At 46.5% G+C, this 18,600-nt stretch overlaps 1 protein-coding gene across 1 annotated transcript in view; it reads right to left on the bottom strand.

Annotated features, from left to right (window-relative positions):
• Positions 1–15,910: 15,910 nt before the first annotated feature.
• Positions 15,911–18,600, bottom strand: part of MARCHF6 (membrane associated ring-CH-type finger 6) — a 110,954-nt gene continuing 108,264 nt past the window's right edge. The window contains exon 26 of the mRNA XM_077310435.1: positions 15,911–18,071. Within this exon, the coding sequence (XP_077166550.1) occupies positions 17,981–18,071 (91 nt within the window). The 3' untranslated portion in view covers positions 15,911–17,980. The remainder of the gene's footprint in view (positions 18,072–18,600) is intronic.

The following is an 18,600-nucleotide window of genomic DNA, read 5'->3' as shown; positions in this document are numbered from 1 at the left end:
GCCTGTGTTGTTCAACATATTCATAAATGATTTGGATGAGGGATTAGAGGGGGATACAGAATACAGGATGATCTTGATAGGCTCGAGAAGTGGGCTAAACTGAATAAAATGAAGTTCAATAGGGACAAATGTAAAGTTCTGCATGTAGGTAGGAAAAACCAAATACACCAATATAGGATGGGGGAGACTTGTCTTGGCAGTAGCATGTGCGAAAAGGATCTAGGAGTCTTAGCAAACCATACATTGAACTTGAGTCAGTGGTATGACTCAGTGGCTAAAAAGGCAAATGGGATTTTGGGCTGTATCAAACGGAGTATCATGTCCAGGTCACGGTTTGGCCTCAGTTGGAGTACTGTATTTAGTTTTGGTCACCCCAATTGAAGAGGAATGTAGACAAATGAGAACGTGTCCAGAGGAGGGCAACAAAGCTGGTGAGGGGTTTGGAGACCAAGACGTATGAAGAAAGGTTGGGGGAGCTTGGTCTGTTTAGCCTAGAGAGGAGACGACTGAGAGGGTATTTGATAGCCATCTTCAAGTATTTAAAATGGTGCCATATGAAGGATGGAGCAGAATTGTTCTCTCTTGCTCCAGAGGGACGGACCAGAACAAATGGAATGAAAGTAATTCAAAAGAAATTCCGTCTAAACATCTGGAAGAAGTTCCTGACAGAGCGGTTTCTTATTGGAACGGGCTTCCTCGGAAGGTGGTGGGTTCTCCATCTTTGGAAATTTTTAAACAGGCTGGAGAGCCATCCAACGGAGAGGCTGATTCTGTGAAGGCTCAAGGGGGTGGCAGGTTACAGTGGGTGAGCGATAGGGTTGTGAGTGTCCTGCACAGGGCAGGGAGTTGGACTAGATGACCCATAAGGTTCCTTCCAACTATTCTATGATTCTATGAATAATTCATTTATACCCTGCTTGGCCTCACCCTGGGGACCAAAGCAGCATACATTATTTTCCTCTCCTTTTTATCTGCACAACAGCACTGGGAGGTCAGTGACTGGTCCAAAATCACCCAGTGAACTTCTGCAGCAAGAAACAAATGAATAAATACTTTAGAACAGTGGCCCCCAACCTTTTTAGCACCGGGGACCGGCCAACACTTGACAATTTTACTGAGTCCGGGGGGGGGGGGGGGATAGTCTTTTGCCGAGGGATGTTGCTGCTGCCGCCTGAGCCCCTGCTGCTGCTTGCTTTCCCGCTGTGCCCCTGACTTTCCGCCGCCCACTGGGGGGCGCTGCCAGTAGCAGCTGTGCAGTGCCAGGCCGAGGGGGAGCCCCAGTCATGGTGGCCGCTGGAGAGCACCAAAGGGGAGCTGGCGACAGAGTAGCAGGGCACCCCCAAGGCAGCAGCCAGGGAGGAGGACGAGGAGGAGCCGCGGTCCGGTACCAACTGATCCACGGACCGGTACTGGTCCCTGGACTGGGGATTGGGGACCACTGCTTCAGATAATTTATTTAGCCTGTTGAACAGTAGGAAGCAAGCAGGCCTAGTTGGATGTTTTTAAGTAACAGGTTGCTGCCAGGCCTAGGGTTGCCAGCCTCCAGGTAGGACCTGGAGATCTGCCAGGATTACCACGGAACTCCAGATGACAGAGATCTGTCTCCATCGAGAAAATGACTGCATTGGAAGATTCTCAGTAAGCAAAACAAATCTTCCATTCTCCAGTGGTCCTTTGCAGAGCAGACCTAACCACTGAGACATAAGAAAGTAGTATGTCCCTGGGAGGGGGGAATCCCAGCTCATAGACTGAGACTGCTTTCAAAATGGGTCCTGGCAGAGGTCATCAGTGCCTCTTTCAGGGCAGTGCACTGACCTCCAAGTAGCCAAAGAAGAAATCCCCTATACTTATTACTCAATCTTATTACAACAACAACTAAAGATGTGGACAGGTTCTTTTGGCTGAAGACTTGAAAGGGGAGTTATTTGATGTTGACAACTTTAAAATGAATTATAAAGCATTGGTTACCTCATGAAGATCTGCGATCTGATACTATCCATTGAAATATCATGTGAGTTCCTAACGTTACTTTTGGCATCACAAGGAATAACCATAGAGTACACTGGCCCAGATAAGAAGGACGTGTATCTCTCCTGCAGTCCCTTTTTGGTGACACAGGCAACATCCTGGCAGATTTCTTTTGAAGAGAGACTTGTCGTGACAACTGACTGACTATTAAGAGAGAAATGAACTCTGAAGGCCTCTTTGGATTACAACATGGACTGATGCATTTCTCAGTCATCCGATGGGTGCCAAGATTTACACTTGTATCCTCTTTAGAAGTTTAGGGGTTACAGGTATGGTCAGCTGTCAGAATCCCCCTGGAATTGCTGCCATGATTGATTATTGCTGCTGTCACGTGTTGCCTCTCCTGTGATGCTTTTCAGTTGTCTGCTCTTAGCACCTCAATGTTGTTTGTGGTTTATAACCCTCACTTTCCCACAGCCAGGCCTCGACCCTTTAATCCTGCTTCCCACCCACCCCCCACACACACACCCCTTTGTAGTTTGATTTTTATCACTGTTTGGTCTTAGGGAGAGAGGAATGGGGTGTTCTTGCATTCTATATAGCTGATCACAAACCTGCAGCCCCAGTCCTGTCTATGCTTTGTATGGATGTCTTTGTACCTGATTAGAGAAACTTTCTTATACAGAAATTTGGCTTATTGGGAAATGGAGCACTATGATGATTAGACAGAACTCGTGTTCCCTGTTGATTACAACCCGGTCTCCACATGCAGCCAGCATTAGCCACAGAATCTACTTCATCTACTACCCAGGTTGACAGTGCCACAGAGTGCAAGAAGGAAGATGCTTCCTGGGACGCACCCAAAGAACAGTGGAGCTGATTGGCCGCCTGAGGCCGGAGGAAGTCAGGTGCGGCAAGGGCCCTGATCACATCCTCATGGAGTGGGAGCATGGCCTTGCAGCACATTACTGAATGGAGGGGACAATGGCCCGTGACACACTGTGATTAGGAGCCCCATGGGTGGTCATTTGGAGGGGCTTGTGGCCAGGTAGATGTGGAAACTGGGGCTGCCAAGGATATGACTGATATGCAGGGTAAACTGGATATGGCTACTGACCTCCTAGCAGCCCTAATAAGGGCAAGAAGGTCCAGAGGATGGGCCGGCAATTCCATGCAGAGATGGGGAAAATGATCCCAGACAAATAGGATGATAAACAACTCGGAGGACAGGGATGCAGAACTGGTGGTTCCAGATCCAACGTCAAGGACCCTGGCTCCCATCACTCCAAAGACGTCCGCCACTGCAAAGGGTGCAGCGGGAGGAGACACACCCCATTCCGGTCCCAGAGCCAGGGCCACGGAGGAGAACTCACAGGTTCTGTGAAGTTTGACAGTTCCCCAAGCAAGTTGGTCCATTTCCTGATCCAGCTACATGGCTATATGATGGACTGTCGTTATTTGTTTACTGAGGGGGTCGAGCGGGTCCATTTCGTTGGCAATTTCCAGGAGGGAGAAGCCGCAGAATGGTATGTGGGCCTGTTTGATTTCAAAGCACCCAGGACACTGGATTACACAAGCATTCCAGAATTGGTTTGAGGACCCACTGGGAGGAGATGTTGCATGAGAAGAGCTTCACAGCCTGTGCCAGGGCACTAAGACAGTATCGCAGTACACCAGCAACTTCAGACACCTAGCAGCCTGATTAACAGAGTGGAATAAGTCCAACTGGGTTCAAGCTTTCCAAGATGGTCTCCGTAGAGACCTGCTGCAGCAGTGCCTGGGACAAGTGCATCCAGCTACCCTAATGGGGTAGATTCAGCTGGCCAGGGAGATCGAGGGCAGGATGTGGATTTGGGAATTGGTGAATGCCAGAGATGCTGGGGAGAAGGCGGCGAAGAGGCCCAGCATCCTTCATAGGGCAGCCACCTTGAAGCCACCTGGCCTATGATGCCCAGGACCAGGAGAAGGGTTTGTGCTTGGGGCATGGAGGCCAGGGCCATTTCCCAGCCAAATGCACCTCCAAGAAAGTGAAGAAGCCAACCACCTCAGGTCCAGCTCTGCCAAAAGCACCGCCCAAGGCAGCGGCTCCCTCTTCCACGGCCAGGCCAGCCCAGCCAAGAAGACCATCCAGGCACTCCTCAACCCACTGGTGGAATCCATGGAGAGTTCCTCCTCGGATGACTCCTCAGAGGAGGTGGCTTCCTGCAAGCCAGTGGGAAATGGGGCCGACCCGTCATGAGACAGCCCCACCAACAGGTCCGTGGTAGGGGCAATCACTCAGTAAAACCCATTCCTTTCCTGATCACAGTGACATTATCTGATCCACAGACTGAGGTACGGGTCAGGGTACAGGGGGTACTAGATTGTGGGTGCACAAGAACTCTACTCAACCCTGAGATGGTGAAGGCATTGAGGGTAGTGCGGGAGCCTCTAATCAATCAATCAATCAATCAATCAATCAATCAAAAACTTTTATTGGCATAATCATAATAATAATAAAACATTTATACAAAAGATAAGGTGGTTCAGTTGTTTGATTTGAATCTCTAATATGCCCCATAAGATTCACCCAGATGGATGGAGAATTATCCAAGGGATGCACAACTGTAAATCACATGGCTCCATTGAACTTGGACATAGAGGAGCACTGGGAGAGCATCCAGCCGGTCATCGCACCCCACGCTGCCTTCCCATTTGTGCTAGGTCTAGATTGTTGTGCAAGCATAACCCCAGTGTATGATGGCGGGCGCAGATGCTCACCTTCAATGACCCAGGGTGTCAAGCCCACCATAGGAACATGCCAGAGTGAGGAAGGAGGTGGATGCAGGGCTCCCTCAGGAGTATTGGGACTTGAGACATGCCAGAGTGAGGAAGGAGGTGGATGCAGGGCTCCCTCAGGAGTATTGGGACTTGAGAAACATGTTCGAAGAGTGGGAGTGTGATAAACTGCCTCCCCATCAGAAGACCAGTTGGGCGATTGAACTGAAACTGTGGGAATTGCTACCCAAAGACAAAATCTACTCAATGAGTCCCCAAGAATCTGGCTGGAGGTTTCATTCATTCCACAACCTCCCACATGGCTACCCCAGTCCTGTTCATAAAAAATACAGCTTGTTGAGACATTGCATGGATTACCAGGTTCTGAACGCAGTCTCTAATTCTAATGCATACTCTCTTCCCTTAATAAAATACTTGCTGAGCCAACTGGACACGGGAAAGGTATTTACAAAATTGGGTCCCAGAGAGGCTTATTACTGGGTGCGCATTAAAAAGGGGCATGAACATTTGACAGCTTTTAACACCCCTCTGGGACAGTTCGAGTATCTTATTATCCCATTCGGATTATCTAGCGCAACTTGCGTGTTTATGAACTTGATCAAGGAGGTACTCCATGATTTGCTGTATAACGGAGTCTTGACATTTTGTTATACTCTGAGACTATAGAGGGGCATGTGGCTTTGGTGCGGGAAGTGCTGGGGAGGTTAAAGGAATACCATTTGTATGCCAAACTCTAAGTGCGAATTTCATAAGTAAAGTCTAGACTTTTGGGGGGATATCGCCACAAGGGCTGGGCATGGATCCCAATAAAGTAAAGGACTTGCTGAGCTGGGAGGCACCCCGCACTTGAAAACAGCTACAACATTTCCTAGGATTCACAAAGTTTTACTGAACCTTCATACTGAACTTTGCCAGGGTTGTGCTCCCACTGTTGAAAACAAAAGGGAAAGAGACCATGCACCCCGTAACGATGGACAGGGGAATGCCAGTTTGCTTTTAATGAACTCAGGAGATTCTTTACCTCAAAGCCAGTGTTACAACATAGAATCATAGAGTTGGAAGGGGCCATACAGGCCATCTAGTCCAACCCCCTGCTCAACGCAGGATTAGCCCTAAGCATCCTAAAGCACCCAAGAAAAGTGTGTATCCAACCTTTGCTTGAAGACTGCCAGTGACCCCGCAAATGTAGACATGTAGACCCCGCAAAGCCCTTTACCTTGCAAGTAGACTCAAGTGATGTAGCAATGGGGAAAATGATCCTCCAGAAGGGGGCGGATGGGCACTTACACCCACTGGACTATATTTCCAAGAAATTTAACTAGACTGAAAGGAATTGGGCTATCTGGAAGAAAGAGACTGTGCCCATCAAGTTAGCTCTATCCAACTACAGGCACTGGCTAGAGGGGTCCCCGACTCCTTTAGAGGTATGGTCTGATCGTAAGAACCTCTAAGCCCTATGGTAATGGTAAAGGTATCCCCTGTGCAAGCACCGAGTCATGTCTGACCCTTGGGGTGACGCCCTCTAGCGTTTTCATGGCAGACTCAATACGGGGTGTTTTGCCAGTGCCTTCCCCAGTCATTACCATTTACCCCCCAGCAAGCTGGGTACTCATTTTACCGACCTCAGAAGGATGGAAGGCAGAGTCAACCTTGAGCCAGCTGCTGGGATTGAACTCCCAGCCTCATGGGCAAAGCTTCAGACAGCATGCCTGCTGCCTTACCACTCTGCGCCATTAGCCCTATGACAACTGTGTAATCTTAACAGCTAAGCAGATCTGGTGGGCAGAATTCTCTTGCGTTTCGTTTACCCAGAACATTTGCCAGGCAAATTGAATTTCTTGGCGGATGCTCATGAAAATAAGCCAGACCCGATAGTAGACTCAGTGTTCAGCCCCTCCCACCTGGGCCTAGCCGCTGTGACTCATAGTAAGGCATCATGATTAGGCTCCACCCTGAGAGGATGGCTGCAGAAGGACTTGGGAGGGCATAGTGAGTTCCCACAGCTCCGTTCCAGCCTACAAGAGAAGAAGAGGCTGTTTTGTAAAGAGGGGCAACTTTACATACCAAGTGCAGTTCTTGGGGAAGTATTATTATTATTATTATTATTATTATTGAATTTATTACCCGCCACTCCCTTGCGGCTCGTGGCGGGTTACAACAGTATAAAACCCCATAAAATACATTAAAAACCAATTAACATATCAATAGTTAATAACTACCTGGCAAGAGCGGTTAATCAACTACCCATTCCCCCCCTAGCAAGTGGAGAGGGGATACTGGTGGTACCCGTCTCTAATCCCAATCCTCAGGTCCCGGGGGGACATAGATGTTAAGCCTGGCCTCAACCGTAAACCTGGCGGAAGAGCTCCGTCTTGCAGGCCCTGCGGAACGATGGAAGGTCCCGCAGGGCCCGCAGCTCTCCTGGGAGCTCATTCCACCAGGCAGGGGCCAGGACCGAGAAGGCCCTGGCCCTGGTCGAGGCCAGGCGTGCTTCCCTAGGGCCGGGGACGACCAATAGATTTTCTCCCGCAGAACGTAAAGCTCTACGGGGGCATAGGGTGATAAGCGGTCCCTCAGGTATGTGGGTCCCAACTCGCGTAAAGCCTTGAAGGTTAAAACCAAAACCTTGAACCGGATCCGGGCAGCAATTGGCAACCAGTGCAGCTGCCTCAGCACTGGCTGGATATGGGCCCTCCAAGGTGTGCCAGTTAGGACCCTAGCAGCTGCATTCTGCACTAGCTGAAGTTTCCGGATCAAGGACAAGGGAAGGCCCGCGTAGAGCAAGTTACAGAAATCTATTCTGGAGGTGACCGTTGCATGGATCACCGTGGCCAGGTGTTCGGGGGACAGGTAGGGCGCTAGTAGTCGGGCCTGGTGAAGTTGGAAGAATGCCTGGCCTGCTACCCTTTTGATCTGTGCCTCCAAAGTTAGGGAGGCATCAATGATCACGCCCAAATTCCTGGCCTGGGACGCGATGGTGAGATGTGCCCCTCCCAGGGTGGGCAAGCGTGCTTCCTGATCCCGCCCCCTACGTCCCAGCCACAGGACCTCTGTCTTGGAGGGGTTGAGTTTCAGACGACTCTGCTCGAACCATTCTGTCACCGCTTCCAAACATCTGGCAAATGGTTCCGGGGGAGAGTCCGGGCGGCCGTCCATGAGGAGATAGAGCTGGGTGTCATCAGCGTACTGGTGGCAACCCAGTTCAAATCTCCGCACCAGCTGGGCCAGAGGGTGCATAAAGATGTTGAATAATGTGGTGGAGAGGACCGCACCCTGTGGGACTCCACATGGAAGTCTGTAGGAGCGTGAGAGCTCATCCCCCACTGCTACCCTCTGGGTCCGGTCCTGGAGAAAGGAGCGTATCCAGCGTAAAGCTGTGCCCCGTATCTCCGTTTCGGCGAGGCGATGGACCAACAATTCGTGGTCCACGGTGTCAAAAGCGGCCGACAGGTCCATAAGAACCAGCACTGCCGATCCGCCTCTGTCCAGCTGGCGACGGAGATCATCCAGCAGGGCGACCAGCACCGTCTCCACCCCGTGGCCAGGTCGGAAGCCAGACTGATATGGATCAACTGCCGAAGTTTCTTCCAAGAATGCCAGGAGCTGGTCTGCCGCGGCCCTTTCAACCACCTTGCCCAGGAACGCTAAGTGCGATACCGGGCGGTAGCTGTCTGGGTCTCGCGGATCCAGCATAGATCTTTTCAGGAGAGGGCGAACCACTGCCTCCCTTAGCTGCTCAGGGAACTCCCCGGAATCCAGGGAGAGATTGACAATATCCCTGAGCTGGCCTCTTATCTTCTGGCCCCCTCCTTTGAGGAGCCATGATGGACAGGGGTCGCGGGGGCACGTGGTCGCTCTGACCGAACCTAGCAACTCGTCCACTTCGGGTAAAGAGAGCCGTCTGAAGCCATCAAACGTCACCTCCAAAGGCGGCCAACAGGTCTCCAGTTCATTTACTGTATTAACTGTGGCGGGAAGAGCGCGGCGGAGCGACGAGACTTTGTCCATAAAATGGCTCATTAAAGCCTCACAGCCTAGTTCTAATTTCCTACTATTTTGGCGCCCCTCAAGGGCGGTGAGGGATCTAACTGTTCTAAATAGTTGGGCCGGGCGAGAGCTTGCGGACGCGATTTCCGCGGCAAAAAATTCCCGTTTTGCCACTTTCACCGCCATCTCATACGCCCTCATAAGCGTGCGATGAGATGTTCTCGTAGCTTCGTCGCGAGTCTTCCACCACACTCGCTCCAGTCGTCTCACTTCCCTTTTTCTCTCCCGAAGCTCCCTGGTATACCAGGGTGCCCGTTTGAGTCGAGGGCAGAGAAGACGTTTAGGGGCAATCTCATCTATGACAGCCGATAGGCAGGACTGCCAGTCCGCCACCAGGGCCGCCAGTGAGTCGCCAGGAGGCATCGGGTCCCGCAGAGCATTCCGGAATCCTATTGGATCCATAAGTCTCCGCGGGCGGGCTAAAATGCGCCCGTCGCCCAACTGGGGGGGGGGTGGTATCCCGAGCCAGGCCCGCAGGGCATAGTGGTCTGACCACGGCACAGCCAAAGCTGTATCCAGATCCACTTCTATCCCAGTGCCGAAAATCAGGTCGAGTGTGTGTCTGGCGTGATGGGTGGGCCCAGCAACAAATTGCGAAAGTCCTAGTGTCGCCATGGATGACACCAGGTCTCCGCCATGGACTGGAGAGGGCGCGTCCGCGTGGACATTGAAGTCACCCAGGATCAAAAGCCTGGGGTACTGCAACGCCCAGGCGGCCGCCGCCTCCAGCAGGCGGGGCAGGACATCTGGCGGCGCATTGGGCGGATGGTATACCAACCAGATAGCCAAACTCTCGACCGAGTCCCATCCAATACCGACACACTCCACCCCCTCGATTTCCGGCACCGGGAGAGCCCTGTAGGTGAGAACCTCCCGGACCAAGTACTCAAGTTGTGTCATGATTCTTAGCCAGCTGGGCATTTTGGATTTGTTAAAATGCTGCATCTAGTCTGAAGGCATTGTTGCTGGTCTTCTTACAGAGCCAATGTGGAAATGTATGTAAAATGGTGCCCCATCCGTATAACCACAAAACCCCAGGGGGAAAGCCAAAGGTTTTACTGCAGCCGCTAAGCACACCCATGTCTATGGAAAGAGATTACCATGGATTTCATCATGGTTCTTCCCTCCAGTCAAGGGAAAATGGTAATTTGGGTGCGTTCTCCAAACAAGCCCACTTCATCCCCTGTGCCACAATACCCACAGCTCCCAAATTGGCTTCCCTGTTCATACAACACGTGTACAAACTCCACGGGGTACCCACATGTTGTTTGTCTGACTGTGGGCTACAGTTCATTGCAAAGTTCTGGAGGGAACTCCTCAAACATTTGGGGGTAGAACTAGCCCTAACGTTGGGCTACCACCCCAAGTCAAATGTTCCAATGGAACAGGTCAATCAGGTGCTGGAACAGTACCTGCGATGCTTCACCAACTATCAACAGAAAGACTGAGTCTCCCTACTACCTCTGGCTGAATTTGCATACAATAATGTGGTCCATTCCACTACGGGTGTTTCACCTTTTAGTATTGTTTATGGGACAGATTTGCTTGCAGGTCCTACCTGGATATTTTAGCTTTGCAAGTTTATCAGCAAGAACTCAAAACTTATATAAAATGGAGGACAATTTATTTATTTATTTGTTTGTTTGTTTATTTATTTATTTAACTAAACTTTTATACTGCCGTTCCCTTAGGCTCACGGCAGTTTACAAGATAAAAATTGCAATAAAACCCATAGTTAAAACCATTAAAACCAATCCACACTATCAATGTTCAGCTGATTGCAATAATCTATCTATTAAGTAATAAGACCAATCCTAATGCTTTCTAAAATCATTTGGCGAGTACCAGAAAAGGTGCTGACAGGGACCCATGCACCCATGGCTCCATGTTGATAACCTCAGTCTATTATCTAAAAATGGTTTAGGCCAGTTCACAACAATTGTTGTTGTTGTTAGGTGCAAAGTCGTGTCCGACCCATCGCGATCCCATGGACAATGATCCTCCAGGCCTTCCTGTCCTCTACCATTCCCCGGAGTCCATTTAAGCTCGCACCTACTGCTTCAGTGACTCCATCCAGCCACTTTATTCTCTGTCGTCCCCTTCTTCTTTTGCCCTCAGTCATTCCCAGCACTATGCTCTTCTCCAGGGAGTTCTTCCTTCTCATGAGATGGCCAAAGTATTTGAGCTTCATCTTCAGGATTTGGCCTTCTAAAGAGCAGTCAGGGCTGATCTCGTCTAGGACTGACCGGTTTGTTCGCCTTGCAGTCCAAGGGACTCGCAAGAGTCTTCTCCAGCACCAGAGTTCAAAAGCCTCAATTCTTTGACGCTCGGCCTTTCTTGGGGTCCAACTTTCACAGCCATACATTGCAACTGGGAAGACCATAACGTTGACTAGACACACTTTTGTTGGCAGGGTGATGTCTCTGCTTTGTTAGATGTGTCTGTCTAGATTTGCCATAGCTTTCCTCCCCAGGAGCAAGCGTCTTTTAATTTATTTGCTGCAGTCCCCATCTGCAGTGATCTTGGAGCCCAGGAAAATAAAATCTGTCACTATCTCCATTTCTACCCCATCTATTTGCCAGGAATTGAGAGGGCCGGATGCCATGATCTTTGTTTTCTTGATGTTAAGTTTCAAGCCGACTTTTGCACTCTCCTCCTTCACCCGCATCAACAGGCTCTTTAGTTCCTCTTTGCTTTCTGCCATTAGAGAGGTATCATCTGCATATCTCAGGTTGTTGATCTTTCTCCCTGCAATTTTGATTCCAATTTGTGACTCATCTAACCCCGCCTTTCTCATTATGTGCTCCGCATACAAGTTAAATAGGGAAGGCGACAGTATACAGCCTTGCCAAACTCCATTCTCAATTTTGAACCTATCAGTGATTTCATGCCTGGTTCTCACTGTTGCTTCTTGACCTGCATATAGGTTTCTCAAGAGACAGATAAGATGCTCTGGTATTCCTATCTCTTTAAGAACTTTCCACAATTTGTTGTGCTCCACACAATCAAAGGCTTTAGCATAGTCAATGAAGCTATTCACTCAGTAGCTGCCGCTGCTCAGAAGAGTGCAGCGGCTATCTTAGGATTCTATCGAACTAAGGGTGGTGGCTTCATTCCTGCTGCAATCAAACTGTTTTCAGCCAAATCACTGGCTCAACTTACATATGGTGGCCAATTAGGCCCTTACTCCAATTTTGCTCCCTTAGAGAAAATTCAAGCAGGTTTCCTAAGAGCCCTCTTTAATGTTCCAAGGTGTACAGCTAATATAGTTCTCCAGCAGGAGGCAGGGTTGATAAAAATAGAGACCAGGGCATGGATAACAATAATTAATTATTGTCTAAAAATTTATCTTCAACCTTTAGGCCTTATTCCTTCTTTCTTGTCAGTTAACCCACAACCCACCTGGTGTTCAGAAATAATTAACAAACTTCTTAGAATTAGTTTAGCTCCTGATCATCTATTAGAAATGAGGGACAGGCAAGCAAAACATCTGGTCTATCAACGACTTATGGATATTGAGCTGCAAAATGAGATGGCTTTATTCCCAAGCCCATATAGGTTACTAAAGTCCTGGGAGGGACTTTCTACTGCACCATATCTAACATATATCACCTTTACTAAATTTTGATGGGCTTTTTCGAGGGCCCGGTTCAATGCATTTCCATCAGCACTGCTAAGTGGAAGACTGCAGCATGTGCCTGTAGAGGACCGACTATGCCCTTGCAATTCAGGTGCAATTGAATCGATTGCCCATATTTTATTATACTGTGACTTTTATAAGGTTGCCAGAAGCCGTTTAATCTTGCCCTTGCTATCTAGGTTCTCTGGACTTACAGGTGGTCATCTAATTAACATCTTGCTTGCAGATAAAGATAATTTTGTGGCGAAGTTTTCCTACACTGCCAGCAGAGTACGGAAATCTTTGGTTACTGTTTTTTTTTTAAATAATTTTATTATTTATTATTATATAAAGCATTTACAGAAAGTAAAAGAGAAAAAGCGACCAGCTGATATGGTTTGCCATCCTCTTTTAACATACATATTCAGTTCCCATCACATATTAATCCTAATCTAGAAGTTTTTACCATCTTTCTTAACGAAATAATTGTTAATACATATGAGAGTATAATCTGTTATAAGAGTATATTCTATTATTATCTTAGGTGATATAAAGTCAGTCCCCTTCATATATTGGCCCTGACCTAAGAGTTACTGCTGCTGTCTTTTAATACATATGAAGTATAGTTTGCCATCCTCTTTTAGCATACATATTAGCATACATATTCAGTTCCCATAACATATTGATCCTGATCTAGAAGTTATTACCATCTTTCTTAGCAGAGTAATTGTTGATACATATGAGAGTATAATCTATTATAAGAATATATTCTATTATTGTCTTAGGTAATATAAAGTCAGTTCCCTTCATATATTGGCCCTGACCTAAGAGTTACTGCTGCTGCCTTTCCCACAGGAAACCAAGAGAGTGCTCCACTGTTCATCACATTCTTCAGGTGGTCGCAGAAAATGAAATTGTATTCTTTTCCATGTCGCCTGATGGTTCCTGCATAGAGTATTTCTGGTTGCCTTTCTGTCAGGGCCAAAGAAGTCCCTTGCTTGATTCTTGCTTGCAGTCGCCTTTAAGTAGGCTCTGTATACTTTGTCAATCTGGATCTCTTCCTCTAGTCGCACAGAGATATCTCCTGATAGCTTCCTGCGTGCTGTCGCCTTTGAATAGACTCTTTTTATTTTGTTGATCCAAATCACTTCCTGCTCTAAATAGACTTCCAGGTTTTTGGTGCTTTCCTTCCTTAAATCTGTTTTCCCAAGTTCTTCCAAGGTGCTTTTGATTTTAACGTCCCTAGCTCTCTCCCCCTCCTGTTGATTAATTTCCGTACATTGAATTCTCGTTTGATGTATTGTTGGCTGAGTTGTGTTTTCATCAGCTGTTTTTTTCAAACCGTCGGTTCTATCTAAAAGCTCTTTCTTAGTCTTTTGGATTTCCTTCTCCACCTTGTTGACTGCTTTCAGTATCTTTGAGTTCCCTTCGCATAACAAATAGAAAAGCTGTGCCTTAGTTAATTTTTCCATAGTTCTAGGCAGTCACAGATTATAAACAGAATAAATTTGGTTACTGTTGATGCTGAGTGACCTGACTGTCAAAATGCTGTATTAATGTTTTGTGCCTTTGTTTACTCCCTGATGCCGAGTGTCCTGTTAAAACACTGTAACAATGTATGTGGTCTGTAGGGCGATTGGTAGAAGTGTGAAAGGTGTTAAAAATGTTCTGTCCCTCTGATTATCAGAAATAATTTCCCGGATCGGCCCGCACATACTGATGCTGGACCAAAGGAAGAAGGGCAATTCCCCCAGCTCCCATCTAGCTCAGATAATGTTTCATAGACCCCTCTTTTTATTTGTACCCAAAGACTCTCAGCTGAACTCTCACAAGTATATCCGTTCTTAACACATAGTGCTACTCTTCTCCCATCTTTGTCTGTCCCTTTTGCATAAGTTGTACCCCACAATCCTATTATTCCAGTGGTGAGAGTTCTCCCACCAGGTTTCTGTAATGTCTGTTAGATGACAGTCCCCTTTATTAGGACTTCTTGTTCATCCTGCTTGTTTCCCATACTCTGTGCATTAGTGTGGAGACATCATAATCCTTCATACGAGTACCCCAGGTTTTTAGTTTTTGAACTTTCGTGTAAGTTAATAGTTTCCTGCATATGAGCCATTCCCTTTAAGCAGCTGCCTTGTCTGAAAGGGTCTCCACTGCCTGTTCTAATCAGGAGCAGCTCAGAAACACAATAAACAGGCTCAGGTTGAGTTGATTTAATTTGTAAACAGCTGGCAGAATTCAGCTTCAGATGGATAATTTCGATTTCATTGCTTAAGTGTAGAATGTGCAGAGCAGCAGCCCTGGGAGACCACATGGTATGAAGAATGGACACCACAAACACCTTTTCTTATGGGGCATTTCATACAATCTTCTGGCCAATCATACTCTTGTTGCAGAACTTGGCCAACAGAGTCTAGAATCCCGGGCTTGGTTCCAGTCCTTTAAATACTGGTTAAAAATTAATTTCCATGCTCAAACGGGTAGTTTGTTAATTAACCTTTTGAGTGACCCTTATTTTTTCAGCTGGCTGGGCAAAATGTCAAAAAAACTTCAAATTATGGGTCTGGACTTCTCATCCCTTAGCATGCAAGACGAAAATACGATACTAAAGCTAATATCACAGAGACTAGAAGATGAGGATACACAGATTCTGGGCTCCTCTAACAACAATGTATGTTCTCCCCGCTTCTGGGATATTCCGTTATCTTACAAATCCATGCCCATGTATCTCCAAATGTTGGAGACACACCAGTTAAGAAGAGCATTTCTAGTAGCTTGCTTAAACATCTTTCCCTCAAATGTCACCCGAGGTAGATTTTTGAAGATCCCTCCTCAGGAGAGATACTGTTTACATGGATGTAGTGACCCAGATAGAGCCTCCTGTCGCACAGAGTGGTAAGGCAGCCGTCTGAAAGCTTCGCCCATGAGGCTGGGAGTTCAATCCCAGCAGCCGGCTCAAGGTTGACTCAGCCTTCCATCCTTCCGAGGTCAGTAAAATGAGTACCCCGATTGCTGGGGGGTAAACGGTAATGATTGGGGAAGGCACTGGCAAACCATCCCGTATTGAGTCTGCCATGAAAACGCTGGAGGGCGTCACCACAAGGGTCAGACATGACCTGGTGCTTGCACAGAGGATACCTTTACCTTTAGTGTCCCAGACACATTGTACCATATACTTCTGGTGTGTCCTAAGTTTGAAGTATTTCGTCGCCCGTTAGCTAATCATCTGAAGAAATTGAAATTCAGCTGTGTTAACGAGAAACACTGGATTAAAATGATACTAAATGTAAGGGACTCATCAACTATTACAAAAGTAGCAAAGTTTTTACTGGCAATTTTAAATGAGAATCTTTTACGATAGATTTTACATCTGGAACTGTTTGAAATTTTCATTTTATGCTTTGCAATTTTATGCCAATAAAGGTACTCTGAATCTTAAAATCTTCTGTCCAAGTCATCCGAAAACCCAAGCGAAGAGAACGCAAGTCTCAAGGCTGTTTTCTTAATAAACTTTAATATTCTCTGAAGACCAGGTGGCTTGGGATAAAAACACAAACTTACAAGTACTGCATATACTGCAAAATGCTACAGGAAGAAGCACAGCCGTGGTGGCAAGATCCCAGGGGTAAGACCGCTTCCAATGGTTCATTTCTTTCAGTAATGCAAAACTGTCAAGGAGAGAGTTTGTGTGTGTGGAGCTGAAATGCCTGTTTCCAGAAAATGCACTGGATGTGGGGAGCGATTATTTTGTGTTGAAACATACAACATAATCAGTATTAAACAGCATTAACAGTTGCCTCTCAAAAAAAAGAAATTAAGCAATGAAAAATTCTAAGTCAAGATCTGCGTATCAGTGAGTTAGACGTGTTTTTGGCCATCTAGTCATGAACCACCATGTCAAAAATAAAGAGTGTCAGTCCAGTGTCAGCACAGAATGCCAAAACTTGAGGTAATACTGCAGAATATCAATATACAGAAGCCTTGAACCCTAAGTGTTCAAGGATTGTCAGGCATGGAGACTCTTAATTTTCCCTGCAAAATCCAATTTTAACCCAATGATGAACCCAAACAGCTCTCAGAATTTGTATACTTTCTTTCTCATGCATCAAGACAGAAAACACCGGACAAACTCCTTGGGGATCGATTCGGTATAAATGTAATTAACGACATGATATTCAGGGAGATGTCCTGAGTGGCCGGGTTATGCACAGCATGAAAGTTGTGTGACACAGTCAACCTGGACATTTGGGTTCAGAAGAAGCACAACTGAGCTGTACTGAAAGCTTGAGCATTGTTACATTTGTTTGACTCAGAATGATTAAAATTAAAGTTTCATTTCTATGTATGGGAAATAGGTCTACATCCATATAAAAATATCAAAAACTTGATTTGATGGCTCTTGCTTGGTGCTATTAATAAAAAGATAACTGTTTTTCTTGCCTTTTGCCTTTCTCTTCCTGTTGCTAATACATTATTCTTAGTAGATGATGATTTATTCATTCAGGAAAAGCATTACTGCTGTAAAGAATTAATGCTGACAACTTCCAGAATTACAGATAATGTGACATGGTTTCTAAAAAGTCCACAGTAAAGTTTAGAGGTTTGGCTGTAACTGGTAAAAGTTTCAGGATGTTTTTTGTTTTGGGGGGGGGGGGGATTTTTCATAGCACATTTGAACAGTTTTCTGTGTGCTCTTGAATACATTTATCAGCTCACCGTATCCTCTTAAGTAAATAATTCCCTGTGAACATCTCGTTTCAAAGAGGCAAAGGAAATAGTCTTATGGGAACTCGTTCTTCTCACAAACCTCTCCATCAAAAGATCTAAGTAGTCCTTTCTCCTGGCTCTAACGAACTTTGACGTAGTGTTCTGAGATTAAAATTCTGCTTTCCAGGGCCAAGGAATTTAAACCTTCAGAACTGTACAAGCAATGTCAAAATTGTTTGGAGGAGAAATATTTGTCTTGATTTACCAATTGCTGTACAATATTAAAAAACCTAGAAACATGGAAAACAAATTACCGAGCAATAGAAATGTACAACAGTTTCAATGCTTTACAAAACGATTAAAGAACAAGAAAGGGTGCTTGACCTCGCTCCAGTCCCTTCCCTGCTGCCTGGGACGGCCACTTCCTGTGCTTGTTCCTGCCGAGCGCCCAGAGATTCCCCTCCGTTCTTCCGGTCAAGAAACCTGCTCTCCGCAGCACTGTGGGGGGGCACATTTGCCAACGGAACAGCAGCCCAAAATAAAGTGACAACTAGATTTAATAAATTAATATTCTTTGAAAGATGTACAATGAACATTCATTTTTAATCCAAGGATGTAGGGTTGTGGGGCATTGCTATTTACACATTTACAGATCTCAGCACTGATAAACTTCAGAAAAGGCAGATAAAAAGGTGCACGGCCTCAACTGCTATCTGCACGCCAGGAGAACAGAAGCAGAAAATTAAAAGATAAAAAAATTGCTGAGAGGCTTGTGGAGAAAGACCCAAAGAATGAAGGCCAGTCTATGAAAAAGGACACCAAGGCAAGGGCAGGTCAAGTGACTCCAGGTGAGCATCTTTATTCTGGGGAGGACGGAGGCGCAGGAGGAGATGGCCCCTGACGACCAGCTTTTCGCTCGTAATTCACCAGTCGTTGCCCAACGAGATACCTGCGATTTAAAAGATTTGAAGAAGTGATCATTGGTTGCTTACATGGGATTTTGTTTCCTGAAAAAATAGCTTCATTCTTTATGGGCCTCATTAAATTGAATAGAGAAAGTTGTTTTCTTTACTGGCACTTACATTTATATATTTTATTCTTGGATTTATTTCCTGCTGCTCCAGCAAGCCGTCTCATGGCAGATTATGCAGTCAAACCCCCACATAAAACACAACTATACATCCCCATTAAAATTATATATCCTGGCGGCAAAAATCTACCTCTCACTATGTACCACAGTTGATGCTAACAACAGACAAAGTGAAAATTTGGTTAATAGCAAATCTTTTTATTTATAGCACCTTATTAGTCAACCTTTCCAACTTTCCAGTAGCAAGCATGGCTAGGCACAACATAACCCAGCATTCATCACCCCTGCACACCTCTCCATGCCAGGCCGGCCTTCCCCTAATGGTGGCTCCTGCCCTTCGCATCCCTCTCTGTCTTTCCTCTTCACCAAATGTCCACATTTTCATCTT

The sequence above is a fragment of the Paroedura picta genome, chromosome 14 (genome assembly GCF_049243985.1).
Source record: "Paroedura picta isolate Pp20150507F chromosome 14, Ppicta_v3.0, whole genome shotgun sequence".
Lineage (NCBI taxonomy): Eukaryota > Metazoa > Chordata > Lepidosauria > Squamata > Gekkonidae > Paroedura > Paroedura picta.
The sequence above is the reverse complement of the archived record's forward strand: the minus strand, read 5'-3'. Positions and strand labels throughout refer to the sequence as shown.